The sequence below is a fragment of the Phocoena sinus genome, chromosome 1 (genome assembly GCF_008692025.1).
Source record: "Phocoena sinus isolate mPhoSin1 chromosome 1, mPhoSin1.pri, whole genome shotgun sequence".
Classification (NCBI taxonomy): Eukaryota; Metazoa; Chordata; class Mammalia; order Artiodactyla; family Phocoenidae; genus Phocoena; species Phocoena sinus.
Genome location: NC_045763.1, coordinates 446633 through 474001, shown reverse-complemented (window position 1 = coordinate 474001; position 27369 = coordinate 446633). Strand labels below are relative to the sequence as shown.

The following is a 27369-nucleotide window of genomic DNA, read 5'->3' as shown; positions in this document are numbered from 1 at the left end:
CCCCAGCCACTTCCACCTGGACCACTGCGGGGCGCTCCCCTACTTCAGCGAGATGGTGGGCTATGACGGGCCCATCTACATGACCCAGCCCACCCAGGCGATCTGCCCCATCCTGCTGGAGGACTACCGCAAGATTGCCGTGGACAAGAAGGGTGAGGCCAACTTCTTCACGTCCCAGATGATCAAGGACTGTATGAAGAAGGTGGTGGCCGTCCACCTCCACCAGACGGTGCAGGTCAGGCCCCCCACCCCCACCCCGCTGTGTTGCCGGCGGGGAGCTGCCTGGAGGCGGATGCAGCACTTGGCAGGGCCTCTGCTGCTCCCCGGCGCTGCCTGAGCGCACTGAAGAGGCGGGAGAGGGCACCTGTGCCACCTGAGCACGCCGGGGCTGAGGCGGGGGGGCAGGCTGGGCGGGACGCCGACCGGAGTGTGGGCTGTGGCTCGGTGGCAGTTGTCCGTGGGCCAGCGAGGAGGCAGGAAAGTGATATCAGATGTGGAGAAATTTATCCCACGGCTCGCGGAGTTGTCTGCTTCTCCTCAGAGTCTGGGTTTTGCTTGTTACCACGTGTCTAGCATTTGGGGTCGTCTTATCCTGGTTGAACCTTTTGTCAAGATGAAGTAGTGCATTTCTCCTCAAGAACGCTCTTACCTTTGAGTCCACCTTTCTGGTGACCAGGTCACCATTCTCCCTCCCCCACCTTTAGTTAGCGTTTGCACGGGGCATCCTTTCCCATCTTTGTACTTTCTTTCTGCATCACGTTTTAAGTAGTTTGGGTTTAATCCAGCCTGATAACCAGTCCTGTAGGTGGAGGGTTTGGACTGTACGGGTAATAGTTTGGGATTTAGCTGTATCTTCCTACCATTTGTTTCTTATTTGTGCTGCCTGTTCTATGCTTTATTTCCTTTATTGCCTTTTTCTGGATTGACTTTTAAAAACTCTATTTCTCCTCTTATTTGGTAAGTAATTAAACATTGTTTTATAATTTTTGTAGTGGTAGAGATTACAAAACACATCCACAACAACACAGCTCTAAGGTACTTGGAACTTTTGGCTCTTTCCGGGACGGTGCAAAAGCCTCAGAGCACCTCAAATGCATTTACTCCTCCCCTGACTCACTGGCTCTTGTTTCCATGTATTTTAATTCCCTCAGCGTGCGAGACCCCTGGGACCTCACCGCTGATGCTGGTAAAGTCAGATTTGCCGGGCGCCGTCTCTGTTTGCCTTTCCCACTGTTCCCCTCTACTGCCTGTGTTCTTCACTTTGTATTTGGGATGAAGAACACCATTGTGGGTCTGCTGGTGATGAATGCTCTCAAATTTTATTTGTCTGCAAATGTTGAAGACTTTTCCCCTTAGGTTTGGAATTCTCGGGCAGCATTTACTATCAGTATTTTGAATGTGTCTTCCCATCTGCTGTTTGGAAGAGAATCTTTTCTTTGGCTGCTTGTGGGATTATGTCCTTTCCTGTGGACTTCGGCGGGATGCTATGCTTGCCCCACCTGTTCTCGTCCTGTTGCGCCTGCTCAGGTTTGAGGCCTCCGGGTCCACCCATTGCTCTCTCCAGGCTGAATGTAGGTCTTGCTTCTCCAGAGCCTTCATCGTCCTTTTATTTTTCTGTGCTTCATGCTGGCTAGTCTCTACTAGATATTTTAGTTCATTAATTCTCTTTTTGGTTATATGTAAGTGGTTGTTAAATTTGTTGAATTTTTAAAATTGATATATAATTGATTTACAATATTATATGTTATAGGTGGACAACATAGTGATTCACAGGTTTCAAAGGTTATGCTCCATTTATAGTAACTATAAAATATTGGCTATATTCCCTGTAGTACAGTATATCCTCGTAGCTTATTTTGTGTGTAATAGCTTGTATCTTTTAATCCCCCACCTCTGTCTTGCCTTTCCTCTCTTCCTTCTCACCACTTGTAGTTTGTTCTCTACGTCTGTGATTCTGTTTCCTTTTTGTTACATTCACTAGTTTGTTGTATTTTTTAGATTTCCCATATAAGTGATATCATACAGTACTTGTCTTTCTGTCTGACTTATTTCACTTAGCATAATACCCTCCAAGTCCATCCATGTTGCTGTAAGTGGCAAGATTTCATTTTTTTTTTTTTTTAATTATTTATTTTATTTATTTTTGGCTGTGTTGGGTCTCCGTTGCTGTGCACGGGCTTTCTCCAGTTGCGGCAAGCGGGGACTACTCTTCTTTGTGGTGCGTGGACTTCTCATTGCGGTGGCCTCTCTTGTTGCGGAGCATGGGCTCTAGGCGCACGGGCTTCAGTAGTTGTAGCTCGCGGGTTCTAGAGTGCAGGCTCAGTAGTTGTGGCGCACGGGCCCAGTTGCTCCGCGGCATGTGGGATCTTTCCGGACCAGGGCTCGAACCCGTGTCCCCTGCACCGGCAGGCGGACTCCCAACCACTACGCCACCAGGGAAGCCCAAGATTTCATTTTTTTAATGGCTGAGTAGTATTCCATTGTATATGTGTACCACAGCTTCTTTTTTTTTTTTAAGATTTTTTCTTTTGACGTGGACCATTTTTAAAGTCTTTATTGAATTTGTTACAATATTGGTTCTGTCTTTTATGGTTTTTGGTTCTTTAGCCACGAGGCACGTGGGATCCTAGCTCCCCGACCAGGGATCAAACCCGCACCCCCTGCACTGGAAGGTGAAGTCTTAACCACTGGACCGCCAGGGAAGTCCCTTTTTCTCCTTCCCCCGCCCCGGCTGCGCTGGGTCTTTGTTGCTCCATGCGGGTTTTTCCTAGTTGTGGTGAGTTGGGCTACTCTTCAGTGCGGTGCGTGGGCTTCTCATTGCAGGGGCTTCTCTTGTTACGGAGCACAGGCTCCAGGCACGTGGGCTCAGTAGCTGTGGCTCGCAGGCTCAGTAGTTGTGGCGCATGGGCTTAAGTTGCTCTGCGGCATGTGGGATCTTCCTGGACCAGGGATCGAACCCATGTCCCCTGCGTTGGCAGGTGGATCCTTAACCAGTGGACCACCAGGGAAGTCCTTGTACCACATCTTGTTTATCCATTCATTTGTTGATGGGCATTTAGGTTGCTTCCATATCTTGGCTATCGTAAATAGCACTGCAGTGAACGTTGGGGTCTATTTATCTTTTCGAATAATGGTTTTCTCTGGATATATGCCCAGGAGTAGGGTTGCAGGATTATATGGCAACTCTATTTTTAGTTTTTTGAGGAATCTCCATGTTGTTCTCCGAAGTGGCTGCACCATTTTACATTCCCACCAACAGTGTAGGACGGTTCCCTTTTCTCCACATCCTCTCCAGCGTTTATTATTTGTAGATGACCATTTTGACCAGTGTGAGGTGGTACCTCATTGTTTTTATTTTTAATTTTTTAAAATTTATTTATTTTATTTTTGGCTGCTTTGGGTTTTCATTGCTGCGCACGGGTTTTCTCTAGTGGCGAGCGGGGGCTACTTTTCGTTGAGGTGCGCAGGCCTTTCATTACCATGGCTTCTCGTTGTGGAGCACGGGCTCTAGGCGCATGGGTTTCAGTAGTTGTGGCACGTGGGCTCAGTAGTTGTGTCACGGGCTCTAGAGCACAGGCTCAGTAGTTGCGGCGCATGGGCTTAGTTGTCCCACGGCATGTGGGATCTTCCCGGACCAGGGCTCGAACCCATGTCCCCTGCATTGGCAGGCGGATTCTTAACCACTGAGCCACCAGAGAAGCCCCCCTCATTGTAGTATTGATTTGCATTTCTCTGTTTTTAAAAAAGTATATTTTATTTATTTATTTATTTGGTTGTACCTGGTCTTAGTTGTGGCCAGTGGGCTCCTTAGATGTGGCTCGCCTGCTCCTTAGTTGCAGCACGTGTGCTCCTTAGTTGTGGCATGCAAACTGTTAGTTGCAGCATGCATGTGGGGTCTAGTTCCCTGATCAGGGATTGAACCCAGGCCCCCTGCATTGGGAGCTCGGATTCTTAACCACTGTGCCATCAGGGAAGTCCCTGCATTTCTGTATTAATTAGTGGTGTTGAGCATCTTTTCATGTGCCTCTTGGCCATCTGTATGTCTGTTTAGATCTTCCTTCCAGTTTTTTTTTTTTTTTTTTTTTTTTTTCCTTCCAGTTTTTGACTGGGTTGTTTGTTTTTTTTGATATTGCACTGCATGAGCTGTTTGTATATTTTGGAGATTAATATCCTTTTGGTTGTATCATATGCAGATGTTTTCTCCTATTCTGTAGGCTTTTTGTTTTGTTTATGGTTTCCTTTGCTGTGTAAAAGTTGGTTTTGTTTTGTTTTTTAATAACAGAGAATCCTTTTTCTTTAAATTAATTAATTTATTTACTTGGTTTTGCCAGGTCTTAGTTGTGGCAGGCGGGCTCCTTAGTTGCAGCTCGCCAGCTCCTTAGTTGTGGCGTGTGAACTCTTAGTTGTGGCATGTGTGGGGGATCTAGTTCCCTGACCAGGGATTGAACCCGGTTCCGCTGCGTTGGGAGCACGGAGTCTTAACCACTGTGCCACCAGGGGAGTCCCTGTGCAAAAGCTTTTAATTTAATTAGGTTCTATTTTTTTGTTTTTATTTCCATTACTGTAGGAGGCGGATCCAAAAAAAATACTGTTGCTATTTATGTCAGAGTGTTCTGCCTATGTTTTCTTCTAGGAGTTTTATAGTATTTAGTCTTACATTTACGTCTTTAATCCATTTTGAGTTTATTTTCGTGTATGGTGTTAGAGAATGTTCTAATTTCATTCTTTTACATCTAGCTGTCCAGTTTTCCCAGCACTATTTATTGAAGAGACTGTCTTTTCTCCATTGTATATTCTTGCCTCTTTTATCATAGATTAATTGACCATAGATGCATGGGTTTATTCTTGGGCTTTCTGTCCTGTTCCATTGATCTATATTTCTGTTTTTGTGCCAGTACCATTTTTGATTCCTGTAGCTTTGTAGTATACTCTGAAGTTAGGGAGCCTGATTGCTCCAGCTCCGATTTTCTTTACCATGCAGTTTTGATGACTGCAGCTTTGTAGTATAAAGTCAGGGAGTGTGATTCTTTCATCTCTGTTCTTTGTTAGGATTCTTGTGGCTATTTGGCGTCTTTTGTGTTTCCACACAAATTTTAAAATTATTTGTTTCAGTTTTGTGAAAAATGCCACTGGTATTTTGATAAGGATTACATTGAATATGTAGATTGCCTGGGATAGTATGGCTCTTTTGAATTCTTAACTTGGGTTATTATAGTTCCTGGTTTTACAATTTCCACTGTTTTTAATAGTTTCTAGTTTTTTGCCAACATGCTTAATTCTTTCTCTCTCTGAATATTTTAATCACAATCCTTTTAAAGCCTGTGTCTGAAAACTCCAGGAGCCCTGAATCTGTTTCTCTGGACTGTTGTTCCTCTTCTTTCAGTCCCTATTGCCTCATCTCTTGTGTCTGCTTTTTTTTTTTTTTTTTGCGGTACGTGGGCCTCTCACTGTTGTGGCTTCTCCCGTTGCGGAGCACAGGCTCCGGACGTGCAGGCTCAGCAGCCATGGCTCACAGGCCCAGCTGCTCCACGGCACGTGGGATCCTCCCGGACTGGGGCACGAACCAGTGTCCCCTGCATTGGCAGGCGGACGCTCAACCACTGCGCCACCAGGGAAGCCCTTGTGTCTGCTTTTGATTGAGAACTGGATATCGTGTATGAAAAAACAGGGATGATGAAAGGCTAGAATGATGTCATCAACTTGTGCCCACTACTGCCCCAGGCTCCACCTCCCTGACCCCTCTGCTCGGCACAGCCAGCAGACCTGAGGTCAGCCCTCTTCTCTGTAGGTGGACGATGAGCTGGAAATCAAGGCTTACTATGCGGGCCACGTGCTGGGGGCGGCCATGTTCCAGATTAAAGTGGGCTCAGAGTCTGTGGTCTACACGGTCAGTGGAAGCACTTGGGGCACAGGAAGGGCTGGCTGGCCGGGCAGAGGAAGGAGGCACCCTCCTCATTGCCACATTCTTTGCTAGGGGGATTATAACATGACCCCAGACCGGCATTTGGGGTAAGTAGGCCAGTGCGTTTGTTTCATCCTATTGGGCGGGTCCCCCCGGGGGACAGGGTCCCTGAGGGGTGTGCTGGGTTCCTGAGCAGTCTGCGTGTCATTGTCCCTGGATGCTCTGTCCCCTCAAGTGCTGCCTGTGCAGAGGAGGCAGGCTGCCTGCTAGAGGGTCCAGGAGGGCCATGGCTGTGTACAGCCTTGCCGCCGTGTGGCCTGTCCACCTCTGGCCACACCCACCTGTGTTCTAGAGCTGCCTGGATTGACAAATGCCGCCCCAACCTCCTGATCACAGAATCCACGTACGCCACCACCATCCGAGACTCGAAGCGCTGCCGGGAGCGAGACTTCCTAAAGAAGGTCCATGAGACCGTGGAGCGTGGCGGGAAGGTAGCTGGTGGGCGGCGGGTGCCCCAGGTGGGGCTGGCTGTGTGCCTCTGGCCGTGCTACACGGGTCTTTCGGCTGACCTGGCATGCGGTCGGGGACAGGGGTGCTGTGTTTTGGGCACAGAGAGAGGAAGGTTTGCTCAGCACTGGGAAGACAGATTCCCCCGAAGACCCTTTAGTGGGGGCTCACCTACTCCTCGTGACTCCGATCCCAATGCAGGGCTGGCCAGAGTGTCCACCATGGTCACCTTGGGACAGGCTGTGCTGGGACAGAATGTGGGGGGCTGCCGGCAGCCTGCATGGGGCCTCCGGCCATCAGAGCTGCTGGCAGGGCTGCTCTCCTGAGAAGGTAGCCACAGGAGCAACTGTCGGCCTCTGCACAGCTGTGGGCTCGGTGGCCAGGTGGCGCGGCCAGGGGTTCCTCCCGAGCTGGCCTCCCACCCCCCCTGCAGGTGCTGATCCCTGTGTTTGCGCTGGGCCGCGCTCAGGAGCTCTGCATCCTGCTTGAGACCTTCTGGTAGGTGTGGCCACGACGGTTTCTGGAGGCCCGGCCCTGCTGGCCGTGGGGTGAGAGGGCGGGGAGCGCCCTTCCTGGCACTGGACCCAACCCAGGCTGAGGGCACATGGGGGCTGCAGGCCAGCCCTGCCCCTGCAGCCTCCCCACCAGCCCCGTCCTCCACAGGGAGCGCATGGACCTGAAGGCCCCCATCTACTTCTCCACGGGCCTGACGGAGAAGGCCAACCACTACTACAAGCTCTTCATCCCCTGGACCAACCAGAAGATCCGGAAGACCTTTGTGCAGAGGAACATGTTTGAGTTCAAGCACATCAAGGCCTTCGATCGGGCATTTGCCGACAGCCCGGGTCCCATGGTGCGGCCCATTGCCGGCTGGGGTGGGGTTCTGCTGGGCCGGGGCCCTGCCGGCAAGTCGCGCAGGGGAGCGGGGCGCCTCTGTGCCGGGAAGACCAGCGGTCAGAAGGCTGAGGGCAGGGGGGCATCTGATGCCCTGACTGTCCCACACCTGCCCCGAAGGTCGTGTTTGCCACACCAGGGATGCTGCATGCCGGCCAGTCCCTACAGATCTTCAGGAAGTGGGCAGGGAACGAGAAGAACATGGTGAGGGGTCTGGGCCCCAGGGCCGGTTCCCTGGAGGGCTGGCGAGGTTGAGGGGCAGGGGCTCCCCCTGGCTGGGGGGACACTGCTGCTGTCAGGAGGAGGCGGCAGCTTGGTACCCTGGGCACCGGTGTCTGACCCAGGCTCAGACTCCTGCTGTGTCTTGGCCTGTCTGCACCAGGCAAGAAAGCCCCCGGCTTCCCAAGTAGCCATCATGGGGGTCAGGCCTGGGCGGGCTTGTGCTGAGACCCCTGAGCCTGCCTGGGTCTGCAGTGGGCCCTAGAAGGGGGAGGGGCCTCCACCAAGGGTTTGGGTTCAGGTGGGCAGAGGGGCGGGTGGGAGAACGTCCCGGGAGGAAGCCCCGAGGTAGGTAGGAGGCAGGAGGTGCAGGGGAGCTGCTCGTCCATCCCTCCCTCCTGCAGGTCATCATGCCCGGCTACTGCGTGCAGGGCACCGTGGGCCACAAGATCCTCAGCGGGCAGCGCAAGCTGGAGATGGAGGGGCGGCAGGTGGTGAGTCCTCACCCTCTCTCACCAGCTCTGTGGACCCTCTTGTGGCGGGGGTGGGGGGGGCGGCCCTGGGAGCCACCACCTGTGCTGATGGCTTGCCTGCCGTGATGCCGCAGCTGGAGGTCAAGATGCAGGTGGAGTACATGTCCTTCAGCGCCCACGCGGACGCCAAGGGCATCATGCAGCTGGTGGGTCAGGCGGAGCCGGAGAACGTGCTCTTGGTGCACGGCGAGGCCAAGAAGATGGAGTTTCTGAAGCAGAAGATTGAGCAGGAATTCCGTAGGCAGCCCAGGCCAGGGCGGGCTGGGTGACACGGAGGGTGTGCGGGCTGGGTCGGTACAGGCGGGGCCCGCCAGTCTGGACTAAGGTTCTCTCCACACCCCGGCCCAGGGGTCAGCTGCTACATGCCGGCCAACGGCGAGACGGTGACGCTGCCCACGAGCCCCAGCATCCCCGTGGGCATCTCACTGGGGCTGCTGAAGCGGGAGATGGCACAGGGTGAGCGGCAGGGCCCGTTGAGCGGGGGCGGGGCAGCTGCTGGGCAGGTGGCCCCACTGACAGCTCTGACCGCTGCCCCTGCCCCACAGGGCTGCTCCCTGACGCCAAGAAGCCCCGGCTCTTGCATGGCACCCTGATCATGAAGGACAGTGTGAGTGCCAGCCATCACTGGGGGCGGGGGGGTCCGCCCTCGCCGTCCCTGACCTGCCCTTGCCCCACAGAACTTCCGGCTCGTGTCCTCAGAGCAGGCCCTCAAGGAGCTGGGCCTGGCCGAGCACCAGCTGCGCTTTACCTGCCGTGTGCACCTGCACGACACGCGCAAAGAGCAGGAGACAGCCGTGCGCGTGTACAGCCACCTGAAGAGGTAGACCCTGCGGCCGCGCCTTCTGGACCTGGGGGGCGGGGCGCCAGGCAGGGGCTCACTGTGCCTCCCCACAGCGTCCTCAAGGACCACTGCGTGCAACACCTTCCTGACGGCTCCGTGACCGTGGAGTCCATCCTCATTCAAGCCGCTGCCCACTCAGAGGACCCAGGCACCAAGGTGCTGCTGGTCTCCTGGACCTACCAGGTAAGGTGCGGGACTGGTGGGGTCACCCAGTCGCCCTGGGCTGCCTCACCGGGACCAATGGCCCCTCTTGCCTGTGGCTGCAGGACGAGGAGCTGGGAAGCTACCTCACGTCTCTGCTCAAGAAGGGCCTGCCCCAGGCCAGCTGAGGCCCCGCTGCCAGGACTGTGTGCACCCTGGGTCTTCCCTGTGTCCTCGGGTATGGGCCCACAGCTGGCTACGACCCTCATCTGTGCAGAGACCACAGTGCCACCACGCACCTGCCCGAGTGGCTGCTTTTGGCTGAAGAAAGAAACGGACCTGGGGGGCTTTTCACCTTTTATTTCTGCTCCTGGGCTGCCAGGAGATGGGGGGGGTGCTCCCGGGGTGTTGATTTCCAGTAAAAACAACCACAGGCTGTTTGGGTGTCTCGTTTTCTGGTGCTTGCGCCTGTCTCCTACACCCCATTTCTGGCAGCCCACCCGGGGCAGGCGGGGACTTGTGGCAGGTCCAGGCTGACAGGCGTGGGGCCTGCCGTGGTCCCTGTGTGATGCACGGTGGTGTACAGAGCTGGGCAGCGTCCAGCAGCTGGGCCTAGTGTGCTACGGCTGCCCTGACCTTGCTGCGTGTCAGGGGTCACCTGTGACCTCTGTGCTGTGGACTCTGAGGGCACATAGAGGCAGGACCTGTGAACAGACCCCAGGTCATCCTGGGAGCGTGACAGTCTCTGCAGGGGCCAGGCCAGAGCCTTCAGCAGGACTGCAGAGCCCCCTGCCTTCGCCCCAGAGTTCAAGCCCCTCTCTACCCTCTGCTGCCTTCTAGAACGCTCTCTCAGCCTCCCTCCCCACAGGGCCAGGCTGGGGCTTGGGCTGCTGGGCTCTGGCTTTCCTCTTGGCCACAGGCTGGAGTCCCAGCTGCTGGGACAGCATTGCCACTGAGAGCCCCTCCCACGGCAAGGACTCAGCCTTGGGAGGGGTCCGTCAGTCAACGGGGTACAAGCAGGGACCGCTCCATGCCGCCTCTTACCGAAGCCCTCGTAGAGCACCGCCTTGAGGAACAAGCCGTGGGCGGGAGCCACACGGCTCTGGTGCCTGCCCAGGGGGTCCTGGCTCTCCAGAATCATCTTCACCTGAGCAGGCATCAAAGCCCCCAGCCCCACGGCCACCAGCACAGATGTCATTCTCCGCACCTGTGACCCAAGGTGAAGAGTGCTGCAGCCGCCCGAGCCCCAGGCCCCACCCCTGGCAGGGCCCCAGGACACAGCCCACCTGTCTGTATAGGAAGGACTGGCTCTCAAACTCCAGGCTCCAGAACCGCAACCGCCTGGGGACACAGGCGCCCATGAGGTCTGGGCCTCAGGGCAGCCTCAACCCTCCAGTGTGGCCTCCCCGCGTCCCGCCCCAGGGGCCCCCACCTACTCCCCCCCAATCCCTTGTAAATGAAACTGGTGGAAGGGAGACTAAAGCCAGAGGACTGCTCCTTGTGAGCGGGGACAGCAGCGCCTCCGGGGTCTGGGCTGCAGGAGGAGGCCGTGGGCTCAGGGGCTGCGAAGGAGGTGGAGCGGCCAGCTCCTCTCCCAGGGACTCAAGCCCTGGGGCTTGGGCTCTCCAGCAGGAGTCGGAGGTTTGGAAGCTGGCTGTGCAAAGTCCCTCCTCTTTTCAGTGCTGGGCCCAAGTGGGAAGGCTCTGGAAGTCAGTAGCTGCGGTCTGGCCAGAGGCCCCTGGGACAGTGCTGGGGGCAGTAGAAGGAACCCCCTGCCAACCTGGGCCCGAACGAACCACGGGCTTGGTGCTTCTCCCCCAGTGGAGTCTTTTCACCGACCACTGGGATCCATCCACGAGGCAGTGAGCTCTCGGCAGGTTAGGCAGCCTTCTCTGCCCTCTGCCCCCCAGCCTGGCAGGACCCTAGCCCAGGGGAGGGCACAGCTGCAGGCTCACGGGTGTTGGGGCCACACCACTTGGCTGACTGGCACCTCCTTCTCCCCCAAGGCTGGACGGGTGCCCAGGGAACCCCCAGTGCAGCACCAGGGAAGGTGCTGGAGCTAAATCCAGCCTTTGCAGCCTCCAGACCACAGTGTAGGCTGCCCTTCTCACCTGCTCTCCTCGGGGAGGACAAAGGGGCTGCTGGCAGGGTCGGGGGACACGGAGGCTCGGCGCAGGGTGCGCACCGGGCTGGTGGCCGGGCTGCCAGCCGACTGGAAGGCCCTGAAATCATGTGTCCCCAGGAGGTGCTGGGCGGCCTCCCGCATGGCAGCGACGTCCAAGCAGCTGCAGGGAGCCAGGTGAGTGGTCAGGAGCGAATGGCCGGCCAGGCGAGCCTGGCAAACCCCTCAGGGTCACTTTCACACCCACTCACTCAGCCCGAAGCGCCCAGCACCGGTTTCGTTCAAACACGGGCAGCTGGTCAGGCCTGTGGCAGCCGGTAGCCAGACGGTACAGGTAGGTCCTGGACGTGGCTGCGTGGCGGGCATGGAAGTGGCTGGGCACACGGAAGGCCTGCAGTACCCTGTGGGAACGAGGCCAGGAATGACCCCCTGCCCTGTCCATGTGACACCCTGGCATCTCTGCCATCACCCCAAGGAGTCCTGTCCAGATACAGAGTCCTTCTTCACCTCCCGCCTCCACCATAATGGACGAGTTCCGGGAGAGCAGAGAGGTGCTCACCGGATGGCCGGGTGCCTCAGGTGGGTGTTGAGGGCTTGCGTCAGGACTTCAGGGGAGAAGGGGGGCCGGCCTGAGCGGCGCTGGACGTCCAGGTGCGCCGCGTTGCTCAGGGCATGGACCCCAGCATCCGTGCGGCTGGAGATAGTGAACTTTACCGGCACCACCGAGTTCAGCCGCTCTGCGGCCTCCTGAGGGGGGCGGGGAGCGCACAGCGGCCGCGGGCGGGGCTCCCATCTGCCCCACCCCCGGGTCGCCCTCCTCCCTCACCCCTCCCTGGCGCGGGTCGGCGGAGCTCACCTCCAGGTAGTTCTGGACTCCGATGGCGTGCTGGGCGCCCCTGACTGCCGCGACCCCGCTGTGGGCAAGGCGGGCGGAGGTTAGCGCGCGAGGCCGCCCCGCCCCGGACCCCGCCCGTCCCATCTTAAGCGGCCAAAGGCGGCCGTTCCATGCCCGGGAGGCCGGGGCCCGAGGCCGGAGGTGCGGGCCCTAAACTTAGCTCCCTCCAACTCCTCGGGCGCCGGCCGTCGGCTGCTCTCCGGCTCGAGCTCGGGTGCTTCCCGCGGGGCATGAGGGGGTTGCGGGCACGGGAGGGAGGCCTAGATGACGTACTTAAAGTCCGTGCCCAAGTACTGGAAGTACACGAGGTAGCGCGCCCGCACTGAGCCCGCGCCCATGGCCAGGCCGGACCCGGCATTGGGGCAGGCGGAGGGCCAGGCGGAACCGGACCCCGCGGAGCGGCAGGCGTACTGGGACGGCACGTGGGGCTGCGCCCGCGCGCGCCCGCGAACCCAGCCTGGTCACGCCCCCGGGCCAATCCCGCGCCTGCGCCTGGGCTTTCGCCCCGCCCAGGCAGCCTCGGTTGGCAGCCTCGGTTGGCCGCCCAGGGCGGGGGCGGAGGCGGGGCCAGACTTAGGGAGCGGGTGCAAAGTGCCGACCCAGGGGAGACAGCCCCACGCAGACTCTCACGTTCCGCCGGCCACACGCTGGCCCCCAACCCCATCCTCCCGCCGCAGTCCGGCCGAGCGCTTGTTGCCAATTCCCCGGGTTGCCTAACGGCCGGATCGCTGGAACGCGCGGGACCCGACGGCTCCCGCGGCTGTTGCTGGGCCCACCCACACTTCCGACCGCCTGCCCGGACGAAGGGGGCGGGACGTCGGGGCGTTTGGCGACGCTCCCCGGCGGTGACAGCGGGCGGCGCGCGCGGGCGGCGGACTTTGGCGACGCTCCCCAGCAGTGACAGGCGGGGCGGGGCGGTGGCGCGGCGGCCTCGTTCCGGGGCGGGCGGGCGCCGAGCGCGGCGCGGCGCGGCGCGGCGCAGGCGGGCGGGCCGGCAGGGGATGCTGCTCGGGGCGCCGCGGTCCTCGTGCCAGTGAGCGCCTCGCGCCGCCGCAGCCATGACGGTGGAGTTCGAGGAGTGCATCAAGGACTCGCCGCGCTTCAGGTGCGCCCCCGGGGCGCGGCGCGGCCCTTTGTGATCCGCGGGGTCGCCGCCCCTCGGGGCACCCGGGGCCGCCGGGGGATGGGCGCGGGCGGGAGCGCCGGTGCCACCTTTGTGCCCGGCGCCGGGGCCGGAGGCGAGAGCAGGAGGACACGTCTTGTACAAAGCTCGCAGCGCCCCGGCCCGAGAGCCCGGAACAAAAGATGCCCCTTGTGCTGGTCGCCGCGCGCGGAGGGTGCGCGCGTGGGGCGGGGCGGCCGCCGGCGCAGCCACCTCTCCGTGGGAGCGTCCGCCCCGCTTTGTGTCTGCACCTTCGTGCTGGCCACCTGCACAGGGCTGAGACCTAGCCGGGCGCTGCAGCCCGGCTGTGGCCAGGGTCGTTTGCGTGCGTGGGGCGTCTGCCCATGGAATCTGTCTTGGTCCTCGTGCCCAGAGCAGTCAAGGGGGCAGGCAGCTGGAGCCTCGGTTAGGGCCTCGGGCGGCTGCTTGGCAGGGGTGACCTAGGCACCTGGCAGGGTGGGCGCTACCAGAGCAGACTGGGTTCCAGGGACTGGTGGAGGTCTGCGCTGTGGCCGGCCCTGGGTTTGTGCTTTTAGTCCTTCCTGGGAGTGCAGGCGGGCTTATCCGTGTGAACACGTTCATGGTGCGCGCGCATCTGCTTTAACGGGGCACCTCCCGTGTGTCAGGTGCTCATGCTTGTGCTCGTGCTCGGGTGCACACGTGTGAGTTCTGCCTCTCTGCACCCTCCCTTGAGGTGCCAGACGTTGGACGTGAATGTGTGGGTGAGCTGTGCACCCCTGGACTGGCTACTTGATGCGTGCGTCCAGACTAGTGCTGGGTGCACGCACACGTGTGCATGTGTCACCTCTGGGTGTGAATATAGATGCACAGTGGGTGTGTCTCATAAAAGTGTGAGTTCCGGCACTAGGCATACGTTAGTTTGTCCCTTGTGTGCATCTCGGCACGGGGTGCGTGTCCATACACGCTAGCCACGAGTACCCCCTTTTGCGTGTGCGTTGCACTGCTGCGCGTATGCATGTTTGATGGCACGCGTGCATATCTGCCATGCCTCTGCACACTCGCACTTGGCCGTGCGTGAGTGTGCGCGCGCGTGCGCTGGGTCTTTGGGGTGTGTTAGCCAGAGGGCCTGTGTGTGGGTGTCTGGAGGGCCTCAGCATCAGTACCCTTACCCCTGACTCCCTAGAGCCAGCCCCTTGCCCAACCGCCACACGAGGGGTCAGCAACAAAGGCCAAGAAAGGCTGGATGAGGGGTAGGGGTCGGACCAGAGAGTGGCCCCAGGCCTCGGGCAGAGTGCTGAGGGCCACCCTCTGTGTCCTCCCATCTTCTGTTCCTGACTGCTTGAGGGAGGGGTGTAAGCGACTCGGCACCCGTGATCCTGGGCCCCCAGCACGGCCCAGGCGGTGGGCGGAGGTGTAGCCAGGGCCGCAGCAGGGGGCCTGGTCCTGGCCGCAGCACCGCAGCGTCACCCTGGCCCCCGGCTGCGGAGCCTCGTGCTCCCCCTCCCGTCGCGGAGGGGCCCAGGCCCAGCTTGCCCTGTTGGATCAGGGCCGCTGGCACCCCATTCACCTCCAGGCCTTCCCTCCCACACCAGCCTGCTCGCTGGTGGCACCCACGGTGCGGCAGTGGGTGCAGCAGCGCCTGGGCTTTGCCAGGCTTCCTTTGAGAGTGCCCAGCCAAGACCGGGCTGGGGTCCAAGGAGATCCCCCGACCTTGGGCCACAGAAGCTGCACTGGGTGGGTTTTGGTTGGGCTGAGGTGTGATGGCTTTTGAGGCTTTTCTGGGGTCCCCTTGTCAGTGCCGCTGAGGATGTAACCTGGACTTCCTGGAGGCCAGCCTGGGGGCAGGGGGTTAGGGTGGGGCCAGGCAGGAGAGTGTGGTCAGCGATGGGAGCCCCAGCCCTGGGAAGGGGGACCCTGCCTACGCGCTCTTGGCCTGGGGAAGCCCCACAGCCCCGGGATGCACGTGGCTGGAGGGGTCCAGACTCTCTCAGACCGGCGGGGTGCCGCTCACCCCTTGTTTTTGGTGCCCCCTCCCCTGGGTGGGGCTTCAGGTGCTGAGTCATGGCTCTGGTGGGGGAGCTGGCCTCACCCTCTTCCCCAGCATCCAAGCTGTTGAGGAAATCCTGGAGGGAGAGCAGGAGAGGAGGCCTTGGTCCATGGGGGTGGGGAGGAGGAACCTGAGGGGCGTGGGGCCCCCGGGACGGACTGTCTGCTGAGCGCCCACCTTGTCCCCATGAGCACACTTGTCAGCCTCTGGTGCATCCCACCCTCACCAGCTCTCTGGGGACAAACCCCCCATCCCAGCCCGAGGGTGACAGCTCTCCACGCAGCTGGCCAGGGCAGGTGGGGCGGCTGAGCCTCATCCCCCTCTTCTGGGTGGGTGGTCCTTCCCTGCCCTGGGACCCTCGGAGGGGGAGGGGGAGGGGAGGCTACAGCAGCCGTCGGGGTCCTGCAGTCTCAGGCGGGGGCACCTGCAGGCCGTGGGCCACCACCGGTCCAAGCGGATGTCCCCTCTGACCCCTTCCTTCTCTGGAACTCAGACGCCCCTCAGCCCGTGGGGAAGGGATAGGGGCTGCTCAGAGAGGAGGAGGGTGGTGGGACGGTCCAAGAGCCCTGACGGGGCAGCCTGGCACTCACCCCATACCTCCTAATTGAGGGCGTCCCGAACTGCACCCCGCGTGAGGGACTAAGTCCCTCCCCCCAGGCCTGGGAAAGCCTGGAACACGCCCCTCCTCTGCCAGCTGGGGGGCAGCGAGGGGCCAGCGACGGGCCGCTAGACCTGGACCGCCCCTCTGCCTGGCCCTGCCCTGGCCGGAGCTCCTTCCCTGTTGTCCCTGGTCCCCCGGAGGCCAGATGGGCCCAGCTCGCCAGCTGAGTGGGGCGGGGAGGGCAGGATCCTGGCCCTATTTCCCTATTTCCTGTTCCCGGAGTGTTGGGGGTTGTCACGTGCCTGATCCATCTGCCTCTCGCCTTGCCTTCCGGGATTCTCTGTCCACTGGCTTCTCTGGTGATGTCAGACGTTAACTCTTCCCTCCCCAAGGCAGCCCCATTGGCAGGCTGCGCCCGTGGGAGTGGGCTCCTCCGGGGTCTGGCCCACTGCTCCTGCCAGGCAGATGAGGCCTACCTGGTATTCTGAGCTTGGGGAGCAGGCAGGAGGTAGGGGCATGCCTCTGCAGGCGTCTCTCGGGGCCGCAGAGCTGCTGAGACAGGTCTGACCCGGGGCCTGCCAGCCCCAGGCCGGGGTGGGCTGCAGCAGAAGCTGAGGGGTGGGGGGGGGGTCCAGATGGGGTTCGGGGTCAACCCTGAGCCCTGGAGAGGTGCAGGGGCTGGGCCCGGGGGGGTGACCAGCGAGGCCCTGCATGTGCACCTCCACGGGACCCCGGCCGCTCCCTCTGTGCTAGGGACCTGTCTGACCACCCCCTTCCCCCCCACACCCCGCCCGTCCACAGACTCCAGATGGGGGCGTCACAGCCAACTGGGCCTCTATGTGCCTGGGGTGGCAGTGGGCCCTGGTGGCTCTGCGGCTCTGGAGTCACGGTCCCAGTCCTGCCCCCTCTCCCCCTCCCTCTTCCATCCCCCCTCACCGCCACCCTCCACCTCCTGGTCTGTCTGAGGGGCGTGTGGAGGCAGGTGGGCCTGCAGGAGCCAGTGGCCGTCGGCAGAGTAGCCCCTTCCCACTGCTGACCCCTTTGGGGAGGTGCCTGGGAGACGAGGCCGAGCTGCGTCAGTGGGGGAGGCTCGCTGCAGGCGGGTCTCCAGCCACCCTGTCCCTGTCGCAGGGCAACTATCGACGAGGTGGAAACGGACGTGGTTGAGATCGAGGCCAAACTGGACAAGGTGAGGGGGGCTTGGGGGCACACGGAGGGCCCGGAGCTGCTCTCCCTGTCCTCCACGCGGCCCTGGCCCAGCTCACCCATGGCCACCGGTGTGAGTGCAAGTACGCGTGTGCACAGCACGTGGGCCTGTCCGTCACCGGCCTGTCACACCCATACCGGGGTGTACATCCCACACGCACACCTGTGTCTGCCGGGTCTCCTCCCGCCAAGCCAAGCAGGGTGGGGGACCTTGGCGGGGGGCGGGGGCAGCTGCCAGGGGGCTGTGCCTCCGAGTGCCTGGGTTAGGGGCCAAGGGCACAGGCAGGGGAGGGAGGAGGGCACAGGCTTCAAAGCCAGAGGGAGGAAGGAGGGGTGGCACCCCTGAGCCCCTCGCTGGCTGGGTCCTGCTGACCCTTGTCCAGGACCACATGCCCCCCCTGGCCCTGGGTTCCCTGCTCTTGGCTTCCCTCCCACCTCCCACCCTGGAGCCGAGGCCTGGGGCATGCCAAGCTGTCCCCCAGTGCCAGGTGGGCTCAGGAGGGTGGGCGGGCAGGCGGGCAGTGGCCTTCCCTTCCCACCCGGGGCTGCTCGGGGGCAGCTGTGTCCTGGGCACTGACGGACCCGACCCTGAGCTGAATTCCGGCTGCCCTGTCTGGGTCCCTGCCCCTGTGTCCTGGCCTCTTGGTGGCGTGAGTGTTGCCCCATCCGTCGTCCTGTCCGCAGCTGGTGAAGCTGTGCAGCGGCGTGATCGAGGCTGGCAAGGCCTACGTCACCACCAATAGGCTCTTCGTGAGTGGCGTCCGAGACCTGTCCCAGCAGTGCCAGGGCGACACCGTCATCTCGGTGAGGGGGCAGCTGACCTCTGACCTCTAGTCAGGGGCGGGCGAGGGCAGACAGCCCCTCAGGGTGCCCTGGCCTTGGGAGCAGGTGGGCGTCTGCGCTGGGCTGCGGCCTGTGGGCGGGAGGTGCCGGACACTGGGGGCACAGCCATCCCATCTGAGCAAGGATCTTCACCCACCCACCCACCCTGCCCCCAGGAATGTCTGCAGAGGTTCGGAGACAGCCTGCAGGAGATGGTCACCTACCACATGGTGAGCCCTGGCCGGGTGGGGGCAATGCGGGGGCGGAGGGGAGGATAGGGCAGGGCCCACCCACCCGGCGGCTTCCTGATCTGTTGTCCCATCCACCCCCATCCCAGGCAGCCCCTGCCCCCACCCCTGCGGGCTCCCTGCAGGCCCCGCCCAGCCTGGAAGGCTCTGGGCTGGCTCCCGTGCTTGAGCTGAGCTGGCAGGGGCGGGCGGTGGGGGAGGCCACGTTTCTGCTCCTGCAATCTGGCCGGGGGTGGGGGTGGGGGGCGGCACATCGCTGAGACAATGCTGTGTCCCAGGTGAGGGCCAGACAGCCAGCCGGGAGGCACCTCGACCCTGCCCGGGGCTGAGGGCAGCGGGGGCTTGGGGTGGGCAAGGCCTTAGAGGGTCATCCCGGGCCACCCGGCAGGGGTCACGGGCCAGGCAACGAAAGCATCTCCCAGGCTGACTCCACAGCTACCGGATGACTCCCAACCCCGCTGCTACCCAGACTGGGTCTGCGTGACCTCGAGCCCCTCAGGGCCCCCACTGTGGACACACAGAACAGACCGAGGCACACGTGGGTGGTCAGACCGTGGCCTGGAAACCAGAGCCCCAGACTAAACAAGGGGCCCATCCCCTGTAGGGGAAGTTCAGAAATAAACCAGCGCCGGATGGCTTGTCGTCCTGCCCCGTGTGTCTGTCTGTCTGTTCCTGGTTAGGCCCCAGCTCTCTCTGGGGTCTGATTTTGGGTCCGGCCAATGCTGCAGGGAGGCCCCACCCTGCCCCCGGGCCAGATTACTCGGGAGCTCCGGCTGCATCTCCATCCTTCTTATTGCAGGGCTGGGCATCCCCCAGGTGGCCTCCCAATGCCGGGCAGCGATGGGTGTCCCTGTGTGCGCCTGTCCTGTCCGGGCTGATGTGGGGTGGACCATAGGAGGGGGTCCATCTGCGACAGCGTTGGCTTCTAGTCTGGCTGAGAGCCAGGTGGGGGGGACGGGCAGGTGGTCACAGTTGTCGCCTCTGGTCGCCGACCCAGGCCTGGGGGCCCGTGACCCTGCGAGGCCGGCTCTGTGAGGGTGGGGCTGGACGGGCCTTTCCCTGGTTCTCACCTGAGGGGCCAGGGGCCTGGCCTCTGGGGTCATGTGGGGACAGACGCCTGACACCCGTACCCTCCTTTGCCCCCAGATCCTGTTTGACCAGGCCCAGAGGTCTGTGCGGCAGCAGCTCCACAACTTCGTCAAAGAGTGAGTGGCCCTGAGGGAGGCCTGGCCTCTCCCGGCCCCAGGAGGTGTCAGGGTGACACCCACGCTGGAAGGGGGAGCACACGCAGCTACGCTTGATCTGGGAGGGTCCAGGGGCCTTGGCAGGGGTCTCAGCTCAGTGCTGTGTGTACAGCTGGGGAACCCCCAGAGTGGAGAGTCTGGAGCGGGGTGAGGCTGGGGGGTCCCCCCAGGCTGGACCAATCCCGGGAGTGAGGGGGAGGGGCCTGAGAAGGAAGAGGCAGTGAGCGGTGGCTAGGGGGTGGGGCAGTGGGGCTGGAGGCTCGGGGCACAGAGGAGCTGGGAGCAGGGAGAGTGTTCCCTAGAGGTGGGAGACCCCACGTGCACCCCTCCTCGGACCCCCTGACCTGACGCCCACCGGTCTCCAGAGACGTGCGCAAGTTCAAGGAGACTAAGAAGCAGTTCGACAGGGTCCGGGAGGACATGGAGCTGTCCCTGGCGAGGAACGCGCAGGCCCCAAGGCACCGGCCGCATGAGGCGGAGGAGGCCGCGGGTGCCCTGGTCCTCGCCCGGAAGTGCTTCCGCCACCTGGCGCTGGACTACGTACTCCAGGTCAGCCCCTGGGCGTTCCCGTGTCCCCGCAGACAGGGAGCTGCTGTCTGGAGGGGCCCCTCTGGCTTGAGAAAACTTGAGATGCTTGGGAATGGACATGGGGGGCGGATGCCCACGCAAAGGTCCGAGGTGGGGTTGGGCTAGGGACAAGCCAGGGCTGTGGGCTGCAGGGGGCGGAGGCCTCGAAGGCCTTGCTGAGGCAGGGCTTGGAGGGACTTGGAGCAAGGGAGAGAATTTGTGGCTTTTGCCTATGGGAAGGACCCAATGTCCCGAACTGCGACCACAAGAGGATGGATGGGCACCAGTTCAGGGAGCTGAAGATGAGCTGGAGGTCTTGGGGGACCACAGCACCCTGAGTGGACAGTGTGGCAAGGTCCAGGTCGTGGTCCGACCTTGGCCCTGACACCCCTTCGCCTGTTCACTCCTCCCCTGGCAGATCAACGTTCTCCAAGCCAAGAAGAAGTTTGAGATTTTGGACTCTGTGAGTGCTGGATGAGGGAGAGGGGTTGCCCTCAAGAATAGGCACGTGCCGCAGGCGTGCTGGGTGTGGGTGCAAAAGCTGGGGCCCCGGCCACTGCCCCTGGGGGCGGGGCCTCACCTGCGTGCCCCCCCCACCCCCCAGATGCTGTCCTTCATGCACGCCCAGTACAGCTTCTTCCAGCAGGGCTACAGCCTGCTGCACCAGCTGGACCCCTACATGAAGAAGCTGGCGGCTGAGGTGAGCCTGCGGGGAGGGGGCCCTGGGGCCAGCTTGTCAGGGGAGGGGGTCCACGTCCCTCTCTGTGCCCTTCCCCACAGCTGGACCAGCTGGTGATCGACTCGGCAGTGGAAAAGCGGGAAATGGAACGCAAGCATGCCGCCATCCAGCAGCGGGTGAGGCCCTGCAGCCCTGGCCGCGCCCCCGAGGGGCCCCGGGTCCACTGCCCCTCACCCCGCTCCACGCGAGGAGGACCTGGGGGGCCCAGCGCACAGACACGCGCCCCGTCCCTCCCCAGGCTGACTCTGATCTTTGAACTGCAGTCAGAGGCGGGGGTCCCCACCCTCAGGGTCTCAGCACAGTGGAACGGTCACTTAGACGCCAGCGCCAGCCCCCTCAGGCCACAGACGCTGGGGCTGCAGCTGGGACGGGGATCCTACTGCGGCCACAGCTGGCCGGGCACGGCCGGGGGCAGAGACGGGCTGCGGGGCGGGAGCTGGCGTCCCCAGCCGGCAGGGAGGGGGCGGGGCTTCGCTCACTGGCTCTCCCCCTCCTCCCACCTCTCCTGCTCTCGCCCTCAGACGCTGCTGCAGGTGAGTGGGCGCCCACCCCGGGGGGAGGGGCCCCCGGTGGGCAGGGCCTCTGCCCTTCCCGCCCCGCGGCGTTTCAGCACCAAGGACACCTCCACGGCCCCGGCGCAGCTCAGGACGCGCGGCCCGCTCCAGCGGAGGTGGCTGAGCTGGGACCGCGTCCCCTTCGTCCCCTTCGTCCCCTTCGTCCCCTTCGGGAGCAGCTGCAGCTGTCCCTTCCCGCCCCCACTCAGCCAGGGGAGCAGGTGGCTGGGCCTCCTCTCCCACTGCCGGACGCCCAGGACAACGCTCAGTGTCTCCCCAGCCCGCGTGAATGGAGCTCTGTCAGGCTGGTCGGGGCAGCCCAGCTGGCGACGTGAACGGGGGACAGCTTCCTTCCTGATCCCAGAGCCTGCTGCTCTGCCAGGCTGGGGGGTGGGGGCTGGAGCTCTCCGGGCCCCCAGCTGTGACGGGAGGCATCTGCCCCCACGGGGTTTTGGGTCAGGAAGCGACTGTGAAGATGCCCCTCCCACCTCGCCTCTGGGGCAGCCCGAGAGGGCGGCAGTGTCCCCGCAGCCGCGGGTGGGTGCTCACTGGGGGCTGGGCTCCGACCACCCCCAGGACTTCTCCTACGATGAGCCCAAGGTGGAGTTTGACGTGGATGCTCCCAGTGGTGTGGTGATGGAGGGCTACCTCTTCAAGAGGGCCAGCAACGCCTTCAAGACATGGAACCGGTAAGGGAGGGCCCTTCCTCAGGGGGTGTGGGGCAGGCATGGGGGCCGGCCCGGCCTGACCCCTCCTGGCCCATCCCCCTGCCCAGGCGCTGGTTCTCCATCCAGAACAGCCAGCTGGTCTACCAGAAGAAGCTCAAGGTGCGCTGGGCCCAGGCAGCAACGCCCGGGGCCTCCCCACCGGGCCTTGGGATGGGCGATCGGTGGGGGGCGTCACAGGGCTGAGGGTGCTGACAGGCACCAAAGCCCGAGGGGCCAGGGACAGAGGCCACTCAAGTCTCAGGCGGTCGGCGTCTCTTGAGCAGAGCAGTGGATGGGCGGTCGGTGCGGGGCAGGGCTGGGCACTGAGTGCGAGGGCCACGGCGGTGCCGCCCGCAGGACGTGCTGACCGTGGTGGTGGACGACCTCCGGCTCTGCTCCGTGAAGCCCTGTGAGGACGTCGAGCGCAGGTTCTGCTTTGAGGTCGTGTCGCCCACCAAGTGAGGAGGCCCGGCCCAGGGCGGGCGCGGAGGGAGCCCCTGCCCGCGCGGCCTGACGGCCCTTCCCCGCAGGAGCTGCATGCTGCAGGCCGACTCGGAGAAGCTGCGGCAGGCGTGGGTTCAGGCCGTGCAAGCCAGCATCGCGTCCGCCTACCGGGAGAGTCCCGACAGCTGCTACCGCGAGGTGGGCCCTCCAGCGCCCTGCACACGCGCGCGCAACTCCCGCAGGCCGCACGCAAGCACGCGTGTGCATCGTGTGTACGCGCACGTGAGCGTGTGTGCACACACGCGGGCGCGGGCTCGGGCCTCGGGCCTTGGCCTGTGCCAGCACCTGCGTCTGGGGAGGAGGAGGGGCCCCGCTGGGGAGACTGGGGCTGAGCGACCCCTCACGCTGTCTCCAGAGGCTGGACCGCACGGCGTCCCCGTCCGCAAGCAGCATCGACTCTGCCACGGACTCTCGGGAACGCAGCGCCAGGGGCGAGCGCGTGCTACAGCGCGTGCAGCACGTGGCTGGGAACAGCCAGTGTGGCGACTGCGGGCAGCCGGACCCGCGCTGGGCCAGCATCAACCTGGGCGTGCTGCTCTGCATCGAGTGCTCGGGCATCCACAGGTGGGACCACCGGGTGGCCGGGTGGGGCGCGGGGACCAAGGCGTGCCCTGACTCCCCTCCCCCCGCCTCGCCATCCAGGAGCCTGGGCGTCCACTGTTCCAAGGTGCGGTCCCTGACCCTGGACTCGTGGGAGCCGGAGCTGCTGAAGGTGTGGGGGGCCGTCACGGGCCTTTGGATGGCTGGGGGCCGTGGGTCGGGGGCGGGAGCCAGGTCTGCAAGCTTGGGGGGCGCTCAGTGAGCTGGGCTGATGCCCGCACCACCCTCTCCTGCCAGCTGATGTGTGAGCTGGGAAACAGCACTGTGAACCAGATCTACGAGGCCCAGTGCGCAGGGCCGGGCAGCAGGAAGCCCACGGCCAGCAGCCCCAGGTGAGGTGGGGGGCAGCCTGGGCAGGGCCGGGGGACCCCCGGCCCACGAGTGCAGCCTCACGTCCGGTCCTGGTCCAGGCAGGACAAGGAGGCTTGGATCAAGGACAAATACGTGGAAAAGAAGTTCGTGCGGAAGCCGCCCTCGGCACCGGCCCAGGAGGCCCCACGGCGCTGGCGGGCGCAGAAGTGCCCACGCCACCACAGCTCCCCCCGTGCCCACACCACCCGCCGCAGCAAAATCCGGATGGAGCCCGTCCCGCCCTCTGTGGCTGCTCTGTGCTCAGGTGGGAGGGTCTGGCAGGTGCGCCCCAGCTCACAGGCCTGGGCAGGGCGTGAGCCTCCAGACTCTGGATCCCAGGGAGGCCGGGGTGTGGGGGGGTGGTAGGAGGGGGGAGGCAGGGCTCACGGGCACCCCAAGCTCTGCCCACCTCCCACCGCAGCCTGGTTCCCGCCCTGCAGGTTCCACAGAGTCCAGGTTCCGCAGGGACTCCCTCTTCTGCCCGGATGAGCTGGACTCCCTCTTCTCCTACTTCGACGCGGGGGCTGCTGCAGCCGGTCCACGCAGTAAGTCCCCTGCTGCCCACCCCCCCCCCACCCACACCCCCGCCCAGCAGGGTTAGCAGGGCAGGAGCCAGGCACGCTCGCCTGGAGGGTGGATGAGTGCGGGACAGCCTCGGCCACTCGCTCAGGGACCAGAGGGACGGGCTTTCCTTGCAGGAGGGACTGGTCTGGGGATGGGGAGAGTTTGGAGGTCAAGCAGGGCTGAGGCTGGGACAGTATCTTGAGGGGCCGGGGGTAATTTGGCCACTGGCTCGGAGGCTGGGGCCGTGACCCTCAGGAGCGATGTGGGCGTGTGTGCTGTGGGCACACAGGAATGTATGTGTAAGGGTGTGACTGCACACAGGTGACCGCCTGTGAGTGCATAGGTGTGTATACGCGTGGGCGTGTGCCCATGCACGTGTGCGCGTGCCTGCTGGGGGCTGGACCGGATCCTGAGAGACAGTTGTGTGCATCTTCCCCAACCCCTGCTGGAGTCGGGGGTGCAAATGCTACAAGTCAGGGCTCACCCCATTAACCGTCTGTCAGCACCCACTGGCCTGGGGCGTGTGGGCAGAAGGCGTAGGTTGGGGCCAAGAACTGGCCAGGCTGCTGGGGTGACGGAGGTCCCCTCAGGCAGCAGAGGGCACTGTCTCACCATCCCTCAGCCTGGTTTCATTTGTGAGGGCTGCCCTTGGGTGAGCAGGGCCAAGTTCGCTCGCTGTGGCCTGGGGCTGTGTCTGAGGCTTGGCAAAGACCCCACCTCTGGGCGGTGACGGCCTAGCCTGCACTGGCCACAGCTAGGGCTGACCTGAGAGGGTGGACTTCCACCTGTGGCTGTGCTCCTGGGGGACGGGCGATCCTGGCTCTCTCAAGCTGTTACTTGATTCTCTCCCCTTTCCTCCCATCCTGGGCAGGGCTCCCCTCTCCCTCACCCCCCAGCATCCCCCGGAGGGTGGGTAGGGTGCCAGCCTTCCCGCAGGGCTGTGGGAGCAGGCAGAAGCGCTCAGGACCTCCTCTGCTTGCGTACCCCGCAGGTCTGAGCAGCGACAGCGGCTTAGGGGGCAGCTCCGACGGCAGCTCGGATGTCCTGGCCTTCGGCGTGGGCTCCGTGGTGGACCGCGTCACTGAGGAGGGTGGGTGTGCAGCTCCCCAGTCCCGGGCCACCTGTCCCCCACCGCGGGCCAGGTCAACGGCCCTGACCGCCCCCTCCTCGCAGAGGGTGCCGAGTCGGAGGAGTCCAGCGGCGAGGCAGATGGAGAGGCGGAGGCCTGGGGCCTGGCGGACGTGCGCGAGCTGCACCCCGGGCTACTGGCGCACCGCGCGGCGCGCACTAGAGACCTCCCCGCACTGGCCGCAGCTCTGGCACAAGGAGCCGAGGTCAACTGGGCTGACGCGGAGGACGAGGGCAAGACGCCGCTGGTGCAGGCCGTGCTGGGGGTAAGTGGGTGCGGGTTTGCACCCTTCCACGGCGCGCACGCGGGGCACTCGCCCTCTGCTGAGGACCGGGCTCGGTCCTGCTGAGGCGCCCAGGGAGGCGTGGTGGGGGGGGTTGGGGGGTAGGGGGTGGGGGGACAGGGGCTCTGCAAGGGACCATTTCTATGGCTCCGCTTGGTTGCCACCCCCCCCCCCCCTGGGTTCCTTGATCATCTGTGAATTCCTCCTGCAAAACGGAGCGGACGTGAACCAAAGAGACAGCCGGGGTCGGGCGCCCCTGCACCATGCCACGCTCCTGGGCCGCACCGGGTAAGTCGTGGATGGGCCGCGCCCCTGCCACCTCCTCCCCCACCCTCCCCTTCCCCACCCCCCCTTGCCCCCCGTGGACCCGGGTCGCCTGCCAGGACCTGCCCCGACTTGCCCCTCCGCCCTCAGCCAGGTCTGCCTGTTCTTGAAGCGGGGGGCGGACCAGCATGCCTTGGACCACATGCAGCAGGACCCACTGAGCATCGCGGTGCAGGAGGCGAATGCAGACATCGTCACGCTGTGAGCACAGCACGGGCGCGGCGGGGGCCGGGCGGCGGAAAGTGGGCGGCGGGTGGAAGCGCCTCACGTGGCCCTCTCTCCTCCAGTCTCCGTCTGGCGCGCATGGCCGAGGAGATGCGTGAGGCCGAGGCGCCTCCTGGCCAGCCGGGGCCCCTGGCTGGCAGCAGCCCCACCGAGCTCCAGTACCGCAGGTGCATCCAGGAGTTCATCAGCCTCCACCTGGATGAGAGCTAGGGTGGCAGGGCCTTGGCGGGACCCCCACCGGCCCATTTCCTGAGAGCCCCGGAGCTCCTGGAGCCCTGCTGCCTGCTCTGCCCCCCTCGGAGCTGCCCTGACCCCCACGGCCCGGAGCAGGACCCCAGCACTGAGTCTTCTGAAGCTCCGTGTCTCCCCTGGGAGGTGCTGCATCGCCCCACCCAGGGACCCCGTGTCTTCGGGTGACCCCTCCCTAGGGGCCTGGGTAGGCTCGCGTCACAAACCACTCTCGAGGCCCCACATCACCTCGTGCCCCTCTCTGCTCCCCCAGGCCCGTGTCACCTCATGCCCTCTATCCCTGGGGCCCATGCCGCTTGGTGGCCCACCCTGCCCTCAGGGCCTGTGTCACCTTGTGCCCCCACTTTACTGCCCAAGAACACTGACCTGCTAGTAGGGGCCCTCCCACATCCCCAGAACCCCTCCACTAGGCCCTGGGGCTGGTGGCTGGCCACCGGCACGTGGCGAGGGCAGGAGGGGCCGCCCATCCAGGGAATCAACCCGCGTACCTCACTTAGTGACCCCAGCATCCAGGCTGGGCTTCTTGGGTGCTTGGGGGGCTCTGGCCTGGGGCCTTAGCCCTGGCTGGGTGCGGATGTCCCGAGGCCGTGTGGCTGGCCATGCAGGCCCTCGGGCCCCGTAGCCCCACCCATCCCCCCCCCTTTTCCCACAGCGGGTGGCAGGGGTGTGGCTCTTCCCACCCCTGCATCCGGCATCCTTTGTCACGGACTGAGGGGTTTTCTACAATGATCTCCTTCTCACTTTGTTTCACGTCTTTTCTCTGGACTCAAGGACCACTTTGACCCCCAGCTCTGCCTGCTGCTAGGGGAGGCGCCTGCAGCTCAGCCCTGCCCCCTCGCCAGCCTTCCCCTCCCCCCCACCTCCGGCTAGACCCATGGGGCCTTGGCTCACTACCCAGGGCCCTCTGATGCCTTCTGCATTCCCCTTCCCAGAGCCCTGGGGCACCGGCTGGGCCTCTCCCCAACTCAGGCCCTCGGCCAGGCCAAGGCCAGTTGGTTGCTCACTATGCAAAGACTGCCCAGGGAGGCCCCGTGGGCAGCAAGGTGGGTGCGGACTGGGCTCCCAGCTCCCTCTCCTGCTGGCTGTGACCCCTAGAGAGCAGAATCAATGCCTTCCTCTCTCCCTGCTTGAGCTCTGCCCCCGCCTCCCGCCCCACTGCCTGCATCAGGGCCTTTGCTGCGGCCTCGGCTGGCTGGCGGGACCCGCCTCCGTTGCAGATCACAGTTAA

At 63.2% G+C, this 27369-nt stretch overlaps 3 protein-coding genes across 13 annotated transcripts in view; 2 read left to right on the top strand and 1 right to left on the bottom strand.

Moving 5' to 3' along the window:
* The window catches only part of INTS11 (integrator complex subunit 11), a 13309-nt gene extending 3832 nt beyond the window's left edge, over positions 1 to 9477 (top strand). Inside the window, exons 4-17 of one of the 4 annotated variants that reach the window (XM_032609842.1) lie at positions 7 to 235; positions 5789 to 5887; positions 5975 to 6009; positions 6255 to 6363; positions 6879 to 6907; positions 7073 to 7262; positions 7424 to 7507; positions 7927 to 8016; positions 8130 to 8292; positions 8404 to 8511; positions 8601 to 8662; positions 8733 to 8875; positions 8950 to 9079; positions 9163 to 9477. In XM_032609842.1, the coding sequence (XP_032465733.1) occupies positions 7 to 235; positions 5789 to 5887; positions 5975 to 6009; positions 6255 to 6363; positions 6879 to 6907; positions 7073 to 7262; positions 7424 to 7507; positions 7927 to 8016; positions 8130 to 8292; positions 8404 to 8511; positions 8601 to 8662; positions 8733 to 8875; positions 8950 to 9079; positions 9163 to 9225 (1534 nt within the window). In that variant the 3' untranslated portion in view covers positions 9226 to 9477. Of the gene's footprint in view, positions 1 to 6; positions 236 to 5788; positions 5888 to 5974; positions 6010 to 6254; positions 6394 to 6773; positions 6908 to 7072; positions 7263 to 7423; positions 7508 to 7926; positions 8017 to 8129; positions 8293 to 8403; positions 8512 to 8600; positions 8663 to 8732; positions 8876 to 8949; positions 9080 to 9162 lie in introns of all 4 variants that reach the window. The other 3 variants (XM_032609835.1, XM_032609827.1, XM_032609819.1) reach the window with 3 other exon arrangements.
* PUSL1 (pseudouridine synthase like 1) lies at positions 9471 to 13154 on the bottom strand. Its single transcript, XM_032609793.1, is given in 8 exon segments — positions 9471 to 10244; positions 10324 to 10378; positions 11149 to 11322; positions 11411 to 11560; positions 11719 to 11906; positions 12016 to 12073; positions 12328 to 12431; positions 12434 to 13154. Coding segments are annotated over 8 exon segments (2166 nt in total). The 5' UTR covers positions 13139 to 13154; the 3' UTR covers positions 9471 to 9512.
* On the top strand, positions 13021 to 27369 carry ACAP3 (ArfGAP with coiled-coil, ankyrin repeat and PH domains 3). Of its 8 annotated transcripts, XM_032609763.1 has the most exons (24): positions 13021 to 13159; positions 16957 to 17014; positions 17716 to 17835; positions 18030 to 18083; positions 19248 to 19306; positions 19711 to 19894; positions 20331 to 20375; positions 20517 to 20612; positions 20693 to 20767; positions 21173 to 21184; positions 21782 to 21894; positions 21981 to 22032; positions 22270 to 22370; positions 22443 to 22554; positions 22772 to 22980; positions 23059 to 23128; positions 23254 to 23348; positions 23427 to 23632; positions 23808 to 23912; positions 24923 to 25021; positions 25105 to 25325; positions 25522 to 25631; positions 25758 to 25868; positions 25955 to 27369. In XM_032609763.1, exons 1-24 carry the CDS (start codon positions 13113 to 13115, stop codon positions 26100 to 26102), a joined length of 2502 nt encoding a protein of 833 aa, XP_032465654.1. In that variant the 5' UTR covers positions 13021 to 13112; the 3' UTR covers positions 26103 to 27369. The 8 variants fall into 8 exon arrangements, 7 of the variants coding, with proteins under 7 accessions (XP_032465654.1, XP_032465664.1, XP_032465629.1 ...); XM_032609773.1 differs by lacking the exon at positions 21173 to 21184; XM_032609738.1 differs by having other exon boundaries at positions 21173 to 21894.

Bases quoted from the DNA above. Each gene is read 5' to 3' on its own strand.
- ACAP3 (XM_032609721.1), top strand. From the start codon at position 13,113: ATGACGGTGGAGTTCGAGGAGTGCATCAAGGACTCGCCGCGCTTCAG. The intron at 20,613-20,692 runs GTGAGCCTGCGG...CCTTCCCCACAG, and splicing joins TGAAGAAGCTGGCGGCTGAG to CTGGACCAGCTGGTGATCGA. The intron at 25,326-25,521 runs GTAAGTGGGTGC...CCCCCCCCCCTG, and splicing joins TGGTGCAGGCCGTGCTGGGG to GGTTCCTTGATCATCTGTGA.